The sequence below is a fragment of the Mastomys coucha genome, unplaced genomic scaffold (genome assembly GCF_008632895.1).
Source record: "Mastomys coucha isolate ucsf_1 unplaced genomic scaffold, UCSF_Mcou_1 pScaffold8, whole genome shotgun sequence".
NCBI lineage: Eukaryota > Metazoa > Chordata > Mammalia > Rodentia > Muridae > Mastomys > Mastomys coucha.
Window position 1 is genome coordinate 53,590,813 of NW_022196914.1, and position 15,172 is coordinate 53,605,984.

A 15,172-nucleotide genomic window follows, 5' to 3' on the forward strand; every position below is an offset into this window, starting at 1 on the left:
TTTTTTTTTTAATTCAGGCTCTCTAGCCCAGGCTGGCCTCAAACTTAGTATGGACCTGAGGATGGCCTTGAATTTCTGATCCTCCTGTCTCTATGTCCCAAGGGGGAGATCATAAGCCTGCACTACCATACCCACTTTTAAAATGTGGTATTGGGGTTGGTGGGGGGGGGGGTGGATCCAAATCAGGCCTTGTACAGTAGGAAATCACCTTTGCACACTACATTCCCAATCCCCTAAAAGGCATTCTAAGGTAATTTTCACAGTGCCATTAAGAATTAATTTTTTTTTTCCTTATTGCTATTCAATTTGAAATGTATTTTAAAAGGGAGCTGGGAAAGGGCTACAACAGCACAAAAACTAGAACATTCTTAATTCTAAAATATATCTACCATAGGTACCATTTCCATTGGTGACAGCTAAATAATTACAAGGTTAAAAACCAAAACTAACTAACTAACTAACTAACTAAATAAATAAATAAATAAATAAATAGGTTTCCCCTAAATATATAAGTGGGCAATGTACCACTGACTGCAATCCTCAGGGTGGGGAGAGATCAATAAAAACAAAGGAACAAAAATTAAAATGTTCCCTTGTGTTATTATATGTAATTCCATCACTAATACTTAATGATAATTGTGTAGCAGTTTCTAACAAGATTGAAAAACACATCCCATCTTGCAGGGAAGCTCCTTTAAGACAGAAAGTAAAATGCATCAAAATAGCTCCAGGGAGTATCTGAAACTGACCTCCCTTCCCAAAAGTATACAGTAAAAAAACCACAGAGAACCACTCAGACAAGGCAAGCTGCACAGGCAGATGAAGCTGTCTTTGAGTCATTTCTGCTCCTGTGAGTAACCCCATCAAAGCCATTTGGACTTCAGTGGTGCATGTCTGTTGTGAGCTCCCTATCAGGGCTTAGTAGATGTGTGTGTGTTGTATCTCTCCAGGAAAGTCTGTCACATAACAATGAGTGATTACCTTTCTCTCCCTAAAAGAAAAACTATATTCCAGTCACAACTACAAAGCCAGTAGACGTTTAGTTTTACATTTCTAACAGTAGAGAGAGTGCTCCATCACTCAACTCAAGCTCTTAATTGACTAGCCAAAGATAGAAACGTGGACAGACATAAAAGCAGCTCTATTTTATAACAGAGCCTCAAGGAGAACAAATGCATTGTCTCTATCACACTTTTATGGGCAGAGACAAAGCATTTGTTTCCTTTCCATCTACTACCTATAAAACTTATCTTTTATAGGTAAAAGATCACCAACTATAAGTTTAAAACTAAAGAGATATGAGACCTACTTTACTAAAATACTGAATGACAAACAACAAACAATTTGGCTAGTCTTACTTGTATTGTTCCTTTTGGTATGACTTTATACAAGAGTTATGTCACGCTGACAGAAAAAACTGAAGAAAAAAAATGTACAACTCCCCCACCCCCCAAAAAAAGAAAAAGAAAGAAAAAACAAATATCCCATCACACCTAAAGGAAGCCACAAATAAACAGGAATTTACCTGTAGATATCCTCAGCTTGGAGTAAAAATTCACATATGGAGAGATTCTCTGGATTAAGAAAAGTATACACTATTCTAACTGCTAAGCAGGTAAAGAACTTAGGCTAATGTGTTAGAGAGCATACTGAGAACTACAAAGTCAAAAGGAAAAGAAGCCTTAAAGTACAGGCTAGCATCAGTGGGAAAACAATTTAACCAAATGCAGTCTCTGTGAATAGATTTTCCAGATTAACATTTAATGAAAGGTTTTCCTCATTAGTTTTAGAATATTCTTATTTTGAATATCAAATAAAAAATGTATAATGATCTTCTAATGTGTGAGAGTATTTTCCAAATAATATATATAAATAAATGTTGGACTTTTTTGGATAAATATAGCTTACCATTTCTCTTTCATCACTGCCAGCTTAAAGTAAACTTAAAGATGAACCATGAGAAATATCTGATAGTCCTTTTGTAATTGCCTACCAATACCCTGAGCCACAAACCACTCTGAGGCATCACATCATCTGAACAAAGCACTCTGTCATGATGCTTGGGCGAGCAGCAGTAACAGTCAGCAGCCCTCTTCTGACACAGCTTGTGGAGGTAATCCTGTCTATATCTCTGTCACATTCAGTATCACAAGGTAACTGAAATATATCAATTTTTCAGAATTATTTTAACTCAGGGACTGTGGCAATAACTTGAGGACATAATTTCAATCCTCAAAACCCAAGTAATGGCGAGATGGCTCAGTGGGTAAGAGCACTGACTGCTCTTCTGAAGGTCCAGAGTTCAAATCCCAGCAACCACATGGTGGCTCACAACCATCTGTAATGATGCACCAGATACCCTCTGGTGTGTCTGAAGACAGCTACAGTGTATTTACTTATAATAATAAATAAATCTTTAGGTCAGAGAGAGCAGAGACCAAGCGAGCGGGGTTGACCAGAGCAAGCAGAGGTCCGAAATTCAATTCCCAACAACCACATGAAGGCTCACAACCATCTGTTCAGCTACAGTGTACTCATATACATAAAATAAATAAATTTTTTTCTTTCTTTTTTTTTTTTTTGGTTTTTTGAGACAGGGTTTCTCTGTATAGTCCTGGCTGTCCTGGAACTCACTTGGTAGACCAGGCTGGCCTCGAACTCAGAAATCCGCCTGACTCTGCCTCCCAAGTGCTGGGATTAAAGGCATGCACCACCATTGTCTGGCAATAAATAAATCTTTAAAAACAACAACAATAACAACAAATCCAAGTAAAAGCTGCCCTTGGTGGCACATGGTACAAGGTCAAGGCCAACTTGGACTTGTAAGATGTAGAGTCAAAGGCAAAAACTAATTAGAGAAACAAAAACAAAAAGTGGAAAATATTTAATTGTAATCTTTGAAAAATAGATAAAATCATCTCATTGTAAAATAGCAATTTAACTATTATATAATTTATAAGAATTTGCCATGTTCTTTTTTAAAGTTCATATAGGAATAGAAGTCATACACAAATAAAGTAAAATGCAATATACAAGTACAATTATATTAGTGAATGCTACAGTAATCTTTCGCTAGGAAACACAATATTGGGGAAATACCAGCTTCTAGATCATCTACTTGATCAATTATGGAAGCCCTTCACTATCACTAAAATAGGCATCAACATTATAAGGCTGTTTGTTTGAGAGTAACTAAATTTCATACAAAACTTGTTTTTAGTAGTTAGAAAAGTGATGGTTATTATTAGTGAAAAAAAAAGGTAATTTGCTTGTTCTAGCAGATAGACCACTGAAAAAGTGTTCTGCTGAACAGCAAATATATTTCATATAAAATAAATCCTACATAAAATAAGGTAGTAAGTTCCTATGAACATAAACATCAACCTTATAGCAAATATAACAGTGTAATTTAAGTACTTAAGATGGCAACCTAACCCCACCTGAAAGCAAATTAAACCTTTCCCACTCTAGGGGATTCTACAAGTTTTTGTTTTTGTTATTAGTGGTAGTTTCTTCTTTTGTTTTAATCTGGCCCAATTGCTTTCTCTTGCCTCTGTGTGCTTCGGTCTCCCACATATATGTGTCCCTTCCCTACCAAGTACACTTGGTATCATATAAAGCTATGAGGCTAAGCTAATATTAATTTATTTACTAATTACAGTCACAGAAATAGGATCCTTAGCAAAAGAAAGATGGAGAACATAGAAGCACAAGTGAATGTAAGCAGAAATCAGGCTTGTCAAGAGGGAAAAGTTGCCAGGCGGTGGTGGCGCACACCTTTAATCCCAGCGCTTGGGAGGCAGAGGCAGGCAGAGTTCGAGGCCAGCCTGGTCTACAGAGTGAGTTCCAGGACAGCCAAGGATACACAGAGAAAACTTGTCTCGAAAAAAAACAAAACAAAACAAAACAAAACAAAAAAAAAAAGAAGGAAAAGTCAAAAAATTAGAAAAATGAAACCCAGAAGTGAAAAATAGGGTGCTTATTAGTAAAAATGGTATGCTTATTGCCTCTTCTACCCCAAGCATAGTACATTAAACTGGTATTTCTCTATTATATCAGTACAAGGGATTTCACATAGCACAGGATTTCAAGTGAGATTTCCATAGATGTACTTTCAATGTACAGTAAGATTGTTTTTGTTTTTTGAGGCATTATATCTTATAATATAGCCCAGGTTAATTTCAAACCCACAATCCTCCTGGCTCAGTCTCCAAAAACTGGATCACAGGTGTGTGCTACCATAACCAACTAAGAGTCTTTTAGAGTTAAGTACTGCATTCTTTGTATGATGAAATACATCCCTCTTTTTACATCAAACACTGGACCTTAAGGAAAAATAAAGCTGAAACAATAAAATGAACACATAAATATTATTTTAGACCATTCAGCATGAGCTAACGTATAAAGTATTTGTGGGAGGAGGAAACCATTTAATAACAAGCCCCTTCCCAAGCAGTGTCACTGTTGAGCTGGTTTACCTGTCTTGCTACTAGGGCATTTTGAAGGATGCTTGTGGCTAACTGTTCAAGTCTGGTGCTGACTGCTGTTCTTAGCCACCACAAAACATTAAATTCATGTAATTGGAGCTTCCTGCTGTTCCCCAGAAATGGTGGGAATGCTCAGGTTTGTATATTCCCTAAAGTATATTAAAATAAAAAGAAACTATTGCTACTATTTAAAAAAGAGTGACAAAAAATTAAATAAGCTACTTTTCATTCTACATTTGATATATTCATTTTTCATATTTAAGAGCATAAAGACTGATTCCTAACTATATTAAAAGTACACTAGAATAATTCGCCACTAGCAGAAATTTGTTCTAAAAAACAAAACAGCCAGATGCCAGAGGTTCTTATCATCGTCTGTTCTAGCAGATGACCCATAGGATACTGGGAGACCCCACTGCACTACTTATGAAACCTTTATTAGGCAGAACTCCACATGTGTGCAGCAAAAAAATATCCAAATACAAGGACTATCACTTTACCTCCACTATCATAGATTTAATTATGCTGATGCTGCATGTCAAGCATACTTATACTTTATGTACAAGAAGAACTTGTTTGAATCCCAAACATATAAACTGCATAGGATATTCTCCTTTGTAACATGCTCATCAAGCTTTTATAAAAAAATCTTTTATGCATAAAATATATAACATAACATATATGAGACAGGCCAACATTATATGGTTTCAGAAGTTTAGGAAGGTTAGCCAAACATTCTAGAGAAGCAGCTAAACTATTATTTTTAAAACAAATCATGGGCTATGACATAAAGAAAAATTATAAAGAAAAGATGATAACACTGAAAAAGCATCAAAATGCCTATAAATTATTACTATGTACATTACTTCACCTGAGTTTCTCAACTGAAATAACATATACTACTTTGCTAGGAGGCACACTTCAACTTTCTATTAATATCAGAATTCTTACTATATAAATAAGATAGTATGCTACTGGTATTTTTTGTGTACTGCTTATTAAAAATGATGTGAAAGTAAAAAGATTATCTAATTGTTAACTTAATTTTTCCCTCTTTTCAAAATATAAATACAATACAATGAAATTTTTCTGAAGAACTAAGCACAAATGCTGTAAAATTATATAAAACAATATGAAGAAAGTTGGAGTAAGGTCAAATGAACCCTGACCAACTGAGTATATGTGACTCATATGAGTGACAATCATACATATCATGCAAAAAAATTCAAACAGCATAACTGACCAGATTAAATACCAATTACAAAAAATACCAGAAAACTCTTAAAACCAAGATATTTAAATGTTCTCAAGGCCATAGTTTAGTCTATATAGAAAATGTTATGTATTTAGCTTTATAATTTTTATTTTCATATTAGTATTGCATATAATAATCCCATACATAATTGGCAATATAGTATAATAATTTATAAGAAACACTTACTGGGTAAATTTTTTGGAGGGATGGAAGGATGGGTTCAGGTAGGGCTATAAAAAGAAAAAGTTTAAAGCTTCTGTGATTCACATGATTCATATTACAATGCAAACTTTTGTCAGCTTCACCCCAGGTATGAGACCACAAGGACTGACACTAAAACTCCGGTTTTTATGTATTTCATGGAATCTAGCTCCTAAATTTTTAGTTCTTATAAACTGAAAATTTTAGAGTCCACACAAGTCATTCAATTAAATATCAAACACAAAATAGGCAAGACAGAATTCTACATATTTTGAATGGACATTAACATGAACATGACTATCAAAACATGTAATTTTAAGAGTTCAGTGTTCCTGAAGCATCAGCTCAATGTTCCTGTTTCATTAGAGAATAGTGTTATCATTACTGTCCCTTTATTATTTAATTTCTATTAATGAGCAACACTAAAGTTATAAGAAAATTGAGCTATTTAAAAATCAAAACCAAAGTCAAATTCAGCTACATAATAACACTGCTTAAAGAACATCTCAGCAAAGATTAGAAATCTAAATCACGAGATTTGTGCACCCATCCTAGAAATATAAATAAAATTTATCTCAAGAAGCTCATTAACCTATTTATGGCCCTTGTTTAAATGTTTTTCTTTCTTTCTTTTAGGCAAGGTCTCATGCAAACAAGGTTGGCCTCAAACTTACTACTTAGGTGAGAATTATAGCTTTATAATTTTTATTTTGGGTCTTTAGGCCTCTACCTCCCAAGTGTAAGAATCACAGAAGTACAACACCACACACCTGTCCTGGAGTGCTGTGAATAAAGCCCATGGCTTCATGCATGCTAGAAAGTTCTTACCAACGGAACTACATCCCCAGGAAGTTCACAACTCAATTATTTTTGAGCAAATCCAATCTTATTAAATGTGTAAAAAAAAATCTCATCTCATATCATTATAAATCTGACTTAAAAGACAAGATACCTGTTATTCACAACATAACTCTAAAATATGTGGAGTATGATAAAATAAAAGTGCTTTAATTCAAAGATGTCTTTTGTATTAGAGACCAAATATAGCAGCATATGATAAGTTTGTAGTTAAGAAAAAGGACTATATTATAGATAATTGAAGCTTAGTAACGAAGAATACCCAATACTTTGCTACCTAGCAAAAAAAAAAAAAAAAGATCTACATTTACAAACATGTAATTAAGCATTATGACGAACTTATATGGCCTCCATATTTCTAAACCATCATTTCTAAAATGTAGAGTAGTACAGAGCAGGATTACACATTTATGTTCCCTTTTATAAACTTCAATCCAAACTTAAACATTGCACTAACAATTTTGCAAAATGAACATGTGCATATTATGAATGAGACTACTCTAAAGAGAAGAAAAATATTTGTCTACTTACCAAAATCACCCTCACGATTAATGTTATATACACGCACAGTCACATATACTTTCCCCAGAGGCATTCAGACATTTACCATTCTATAAGACCTTCCATGTAAACTCAGACCCCAGACACTTTAATTCTGAATGTCTTGTTATTTTTACAAAAACTTTTAATGGTTTCCTAATAAATTTCATTATAATACATAAATCACATTGTGAATCTCTTACTGGGAATTAGTTTACTTAAAATTAAATAATTTACTTAAAAGTAAAATAAAAATTACAAATTTAATTCCATTAAATACTTCATAAATTAAAATTATTATAAAACAAAAGATGACAAAATTTAAAAAAAAAATCACAGAATTTATCACATTCTAGGGCCATTATTTGGAATGACAAGGGGAAAAAAAAATATCAACAATTGGGCTTAGAGTCATTCAAAGAACCTTTAAAAACTAAGGAACTTAGAAGGTTTTGGGAGCACAGATATGGTGGCTGGAGTGAGAATGGTCTCCATACACTTTTATGTTTGAGGACATCCCAGTTGTTGGAACTGTTTGGGAAGGACTAGGAGGTATGCCCTTGTTGGAGGCTTGTCACAGGGGTGGATTTTGTGTGTCTGGCTCCTGCTTATGTATCAAGATGTGAGCTCTCAGCTGTTCCTGCTACCATGCCTTTGCTCCAGTATCATGAACTCTAACCCTCTAAAACCATATGCCCAATTAAATTACTTACTTTTATAAGTTGCCTTTTAATTTCTTTTATTACAGCAACAGAAAAATAATTAAGATAGAAGTTGGTACCAAGAAGTGAGCTACTGATGGGACAAACATAACCATATGGGGTTTTTAGAGGAATGGGCTATCCTAGTAAGATCTTGGTAGACTGAGAGTTATGCTGACTATGAAAGCCCAGGCCAAGAGGTTTCACAGGCTAGAGACTATTCTTGTGATATTTTGGTAAAGAATGTGGCTGCTTTTCTTGTCCTAAGAATTCTCCTGAGGCTAAGTAGAAAAGAAACAAACTAATTTCTTTGGCAAGGGAGATTTCAAAACAGTCTTGACTTTGTACTATATCAGTAATCACTCTTATGTAGTAGGTCTTTAATGAAAAAGAATGAGGAGCAAATAGAAATACAAAATATACAGCTGAAAGAGAAAATGAACACCAGGAAACTTGATGCTGGAGCCAAGGTTATACTGAATGAAATGAGAAGATTAAAGAGTGGCTAGATATGGAACAGAATAAAGGGAAGAGTGCTCCCAAGGCAAGACACCAATCAGCTAAGTTTACAACTTATAAAAAGGAAAGGCCCAAGGAATTTTCTGCTCCTAAAAATTTAACAACAAAGAAAAACTGCAAATGTGATTCAAGGGAGCTTGGCTCCATCCCAAGCAGGCAGTCAAACTTGGCAGTGTTACCCACATGGTTCTAGCTTTAGAATCAGGAAGGATGCAAGAGTAAGGTTAGTGCAGTTAAGCTGACCCACCGAGGTCAAGTGTGTCCCAGGAGTCTATTGCACAGAGAGGCTATTCATGAAGCTATCAAAAGTGAAGCCTGGATTGCACTAGAGATCCCAAGATATTGGAGATACCAGAATCAAGAAACATATGCCAAGGAGGGCTACACATGAGGAAAATAATGAGTCAGAGGGGGCGGGGAGAGAAAAAGGGAAAAGGAAGGAGGAGGTAGGGTAGGGTGTGGGGGTGGGGGCTTGTGACAGGCACCAAAGCTGGAAGAGGCCGTTGACATCAGACATACAGCTACAGCATTTGGAGTTTGCCCTGCTGGGTTTTAGTCTTGCTTTGGTCCAGTACTTCTTAGCACTAAGTCCCAATTCCTCCCTTATAGAATGGTACTATATACTGTGTCACTATATGTTGGAAGTATATAACTTGCTTTTTAATTGTAAAGGGGGAGTGCAACTTAAGAGACTGCCTTGAGTCTCAATGGGCCTTAAAATTTTAATAGTAGAGATTGGAAAGGCTGTATACTTTTGGAATTGAACTAAATGTATTTTATATTATAATCATGCCAATCATGGAAGGCAGGGAGTCAAATGTGATCTGAATGAGAATGTAACCACAGACTCATATTTTTAAATAGTCAGTTCTCGGCTGGTGAAACTATTTGGGAAAAATTAAGACGTGTGTCACTTGTAAGTATGCTCTTAGTTTCTAAAAAAACTTTGCCACTACATCTCTCTGCCTCATGCTAGGGAATTAAGATGTGAGTTCTTAGCTGTTTTGATGCCAAGCCTTTGCTCCACCATCATGGACCCTAAACCTCTGAAATTGTAAACCACAATAAACATTTTCCTTTATAAGCTGTCTTAGTCATCCTGTTTTTGTCACAGCAATGGAAAAGTAATTATGACAGATATCATTCATCAACTTCTTTACCTTACAATCTTAAAGATTTTTTAATTCTAGACATTAAAGAAGCAGTAGGTAGATTTGTAACAGGTAGTTGTAAACACTACCATGATGGTAGCCTCAACAAGTTCACTAGTTTAAAAATATCTTATTCAAAAACAACATAAACTCAGAAAAAAATGTGGCTGTATAATTCATTTTTATTTAAGAATTTTGGGTTTTAAATGTATCTTTTAAATTTATCTTTCAAAGGAAACAAAGTTTTCAATATAAAAAAACTATTAGATAATACAAGGACTTACTGGTAAGATTACTACATAGTTATACCACAAGCATTCCATGATTTATCAAAACTTTTTAACAGCCAAAAAGTATACTTCCAATAATACTAAGCAGTCATTAATTTTGAAAATGCAAAACAAATTTCAAAATAGATGTTGGGAAGTTGTGCCCCAAGAACATGCTAGCCAATCATAATATTCTTATTTCTACCCAAATGATAATTTTAGCTCAGTAACTCTTGCTCTTAGATTGTCTTTAGAATTTGTTCTCAGTATTTTCCCTGTTAAGCATTTTTTTTTTTTTTTTTTTTTTTTTTGAGACAGGGTTTCTCTGTGTAGCCTTGGATGTCCTGAAACTCACTCTGTAGACCAGGCTGGCCTCGAACTCAGAAATCCGCCTGCCTCTGCCTCCCAAGTGCTGGGATTAAAGGCGTGCGCCACCACTTGCCTGGCCCCTGTTAAGCTTTGATCAGTGACTTACTGAAATATGTGTAGTCTGTTACTGACTACTAACATGTATCATAAGAAATGCTATGGTCTTTATACTCTTTCAACATTAGAACACCCGTTCCCTTCATGGCAACATTATGTTTTAAGACATTCAGAAAGCTAAACAATAATCATTTACTCAACAACTTATCTTATAGGTAAGAATATGAAGGCAAAAGAGATGAAATAATATCATCAATATCACAAAGACTAGTCAGTCCCCTACACCAGGCTGAACTGCTCAAACCAACCTTCAGTCTCTTGCAAGCAATTTTCCCTCCCAGTAGGAGATAACAAGAAAGAAAACGATTACTCATCTCATTATTTACTGGGGGGTGGGGAGGACACAGTGGTGGATTAGCTTAAGTTGGCCAATAGCTACATATTATATTACTGTTTTTACTTAGAAATAACTGGTAACAGTGTCATTAAACACAAACCTCTTCAATAAAAAAAACCAAATCTTAAAACAATTTCATTATTCTGGCAAAATTTTATTTCTTGATGAATTTTAAATTTGTCAACAAACCAGCTTAAAGCACTCTAAAGTACTAAAAGTTGTCAAGAAAATTAAAATTTAAATGTAGCCAGTAAGGCCAGAGGACTGGGTATGTATCATATAGACACATGCATGTTATGACAAATATAATTCCTGTATTACTACCAAAATTGAAATAAGTCAACACTGAATGACACATAGTTATTGTATTGTTCTTCATAGTACATGTAAGAAATCCTTTCAATTTTTTTAAGTCAACTGTGATACAAAAGATGATAGCAGTCCCTAAAAACTTATCTAAGAGATGATACAACTGGAAAATTGGAAAAAAAAAATGATTAGTGATAGTGATATATAGAGTAGATTAAAACAATATATATCACATTTCAAATAATTTTAAATGAGCAAGCAAATCATCAAATCAACATATAACCAAGACAGATCAGCAATAATACACATTGTGATTAGCTTAAGACACTTCATCAAGAACGAAAACAAGACTTTCTGATGACTCATCTAGAAAGTGTTTGGTGTACTTGAACAACTTTAAGTCTTTCTAGAACTTGAAAAAATAATTTTGATTTTATGTTCAAAAGATGACTATCTTGCATAATATAGAAAATACATAATGTACACTAAGATATTAAGATAAGAAATCCAATTTCCAATTAAAAATGACAAAATTTTAACACATAACTTCTCAGTATTTGCAATATATACAAAGAGTTATTTTTCAAACAAAATGATTGGTATGTTGTATAAGATGTATCTTTAAAAAAAAAATCTTAAAAACATGACTGTGGTAACTACATAGCTTCTATATTATAATATACCATAATTAATTTAACCTTTACATTCTAGAAAGCTCAGATTCTTTGTTTTGTTAGTTCAATAAATACTATAAAAGTAGTTTTATATGTATATCTGTTTATTACTGCCTTAGAATATATCTCTGGAGAAAAAAAACCTAAAGTCAAAGTACATTAACTCTGTTATCTTTTCCAGAATCTACATGCAGAAGACACCAAACAACACAATAAAACTTTTTAAAAATTACTATAATGGAATAACTAGTTAAGACCACATGATACTGACAGTGATCTATTAGTAACTCATAGTATGGTGGGAAAAGGTAACATTTTGTTACTAAACAAAAAGTAAAGGTTCCATCCAAAGCTCATCAGTCTGCACTATATACTTCTAGGGAACCTTTATAACTATAAGTTCTTATACCTACATTATGAAAAGGAAAAAATTACAAGTGCGTACATAATTTGCCACTAAGCATAGAACAAAAGTATAGCTTTATTAGAGTGACTTCATAAACAAATCTAACTAGACTGAATTAAAATCTGGAGGCCAATATGAAATTTGAGAGTTGATTTGAAGGTTCATCAGGGGACCAGAGCTTTCTGTATATCCTTAATGGTCCTCCTCTCTCAGGAAAATGATTTTCTGATTTTGCAGTTCTAAAAGGGATGCACATGAAGGAGCATGGGTAGCCAAGCTCTGCCCTACAGAGTAAAAAAGCCCAAGATCAGGCTTCAAAATCCCACCAAACTCGGGCCAGGCCACCCTGGAAAATTCCACCCCCAAGAAACCCTATCTAAAACCTACCCCTCACTCATTCTTTGCTCCCAAGCAGAGGCAGAGGCAGCCTCCTGGTATTTCTCCCAATAAATCTCTTGTATGAGGTTTGTCATGTAGTATGACTTTGTGGTTGGTATTCCTTGTCTCTCAATTGCCATACCTTTCCCCTCAGAGCTCTAATGCTTTCACTGGGAGATACATTTCCCCTCAGAGCTCTAATGACTGCAGGTGCGGAGAGCTTTCCCTTCAGAGCTCGAATGCTTCCATTGATGGATACCTTTCTCCTAAGAGCTGTAACATGTTTCAAATAAAAAAACAGTCTTTCTGTTGCAAGACAGTGGGATCAACAATACAGTAGTGAAACATCTTTAAGTATAAAAGTGCATATAAGAAAACTGTTAAAAGATAAAAGCATAATGAAACTTCATCACAATGGTTTCCAAAGAATGAAATTTCTGAAATATTAGTTTGGGGTAACAAAACAGGAAAAAAAGTTGTCTAAGCTTTAGACAGAGAACATTTTAGAACAATGCAAGTTATAAACAAGCAAAAAAGATACTGCAATGAGGTTTATTTGAATTTCAGTTTTAAAACGTGAAAAAACTCCCAGAATACTTACTTTGTAAATAGTGCAAAACCATCAATACAAGACTATAGCTGCTTAAAGTGCCACGACTGGCATCATTTATCTCATGGTGACTTGCCCACTTCTTAATCACCAGCACTAATGGACGAACTCGATTTTCAACTGCAAGTAAAATTAACACTTAAAAATTATCATCTCACAGTTTCTTTGAAAATGTATATGAGTTCCTAATTCTATGCCACTAAGAATCACTGCTCCCCTCTATGCTAAGGTGGTAGTGCCCAGACTTAATGTGTTACTTACAAGCTTACCTTAGTTTCCTTTAAACCATCATTTCCTTAAATACATATAGGAACATATTATCCAAAAAGCAAGAAACAGTTTTACCAAATACAAGTAATGAGGAATTGCTATTTACTGTAAACATAGTTAAAGGGCCATAGAGAATATAGGAAAAACAGAAGCTGGAGGTTATTTACAAATAAACCGAAAACTTACGGTATGCATAGGTTCTGAGAAGGAATGTGTTTCTAATTCCAACGGTATTGTTTACATTTAAGTCGAATTCCACACAACTATTTAAAAGAAAAAATGAAAACACACTTCAATACGTGTACTTGGAGGTGGACTATTAATTAAACTGATTTCAATCCATCCACTGATGCAACATGGAATGAAAACCACCACAGACTATGTTCTAAAAATGAATCACTAAAAAGGAATATATACCTAGTGAACCATTTAAAGTAGTTTGGTGTGTATTAAAAATATAAACTAAGATTACTATTTAAAAGACCCATAATATATTAATGTTTCTAATTACTCCAAGTGAAGTTTTAAAACCTTATAAACTTTTCTAGATAAACAAAATCCCACGACCAAAACATTGCTATGTAAACTATCCCACTAAGTTATATCTTCTGAAAGAATAGGTTTACCCATTTTCAAACGATAAAACTAAAAACAACAAATAAAATTCAAGTTTTAAAAACACAGTATCTATATATCATATTCCTTCTAAAAATGGCTGGAAAATCCTATGTTAAATGCAGGTGCTGATGATCTAGGAGGAGATGCACTACTCAAAACATCACCAATGGATGTTTCTTTGAAGCAAAAATATATAACTCACAACATAGAAAACAGGGCAATTATTGTTATAATCTACAAACAAGGAAAAATTACTTTATATGAATTAGTTCCACTTATACTCATTTTCTATTGGGTCTAATTTCTTTTAATACCACATTGTTCTATGAAAAGACTTCCAAAAGGGTAAGATGACTCAGCAAGTAAAGGTACTTGTTGCCAATACTGACATTGTAAATTCAATCCCCAGGACCCATGATGAAAGAAGAGAAGTAAGAAATGCACATACACTATAGTGTGTTATACATGCACACATGTACATACATACACTAAATACATGTACTCCCCTCTTAAAACACTGTCAAAAATAAAATTCCAGGCATATTACGATAATGCATGCCTCTAACCTAACACTCGGGAAGCCAAAACAGAATTAAGAATTTGGAAGTCAGTCTGAACCATATGTGAGATCTTATCTCAAAATAAATTAGTCTATCAATTAATTAAAATAATTCCTTTCTACATTATTACAAAATCTGAAATTTACCTTATAATTTTCTTGCTTGGGGGAGTCAAAAAAATCTAAAAACATCCCCTCACTTCTGTTCATAATAAATGGATAGTAGTATTAGTGCTACAGAGATATACACAGCTCTGGGAAACTTATGGTAACAACAGTTACAGTCTCTATGTTTGTGTGAGAAGCACCAGAGGCAACTGATATACCCTCTGCATTAACTCAAAACATCACAAAATCATGTAGGAAGAGACCTGGAGAATTACGCCTTTTCGAAGGCGCTGGAGAAACATGTTAGCAGTAGGTTACTTGCCTGCACACCTAATGCCTTATGTGAACATTCTCCAGCACTAGCAGAAAAATAATTTTCTAAAAATGAATATCCATGATGTTTCCTCCACAGAACTAATCACAGGTTTCTCACACA

At 34.2% G+C, this 15,172-nt stretch overlaps 1 protein-coding gene across 3 annotated transcripts in view; it reads right to left on the reverse strand.

Moving 5' to 3' along the window:
• The window catches only part of Tent2 (terminal nucleotidyltransferase 2), a 48,221-nt gene that overhangs the window by 10,749 nt on the left and 22,300 nt on the right, over positions 1 to 15,172 (reverse strand). For all 3 annotated transcript variants that reach the window (XM_031360512.1, XM_031360510.1, XM_031360511.1), the window contains exons 9-11: positions 13,638 to 13,714; positions 13,173 to 13,301; positions 5,929 to 5,972 (exon numbers count right to left, since the gene is read on the reverse strand). In XM_031360512.1, the coding sequence (XP_031216372.1) occupies positions 5,929 to 5,972; positions 13,173 to 13,301; positions 13,638 to 13,714 (250 nt within the window). The remainder of the gene's footprint in view (positions 1 to 5,928; positions 5,973 to 13,172; positions 13,302 to 13,637; positions 13,715 to 15,172) is intronic.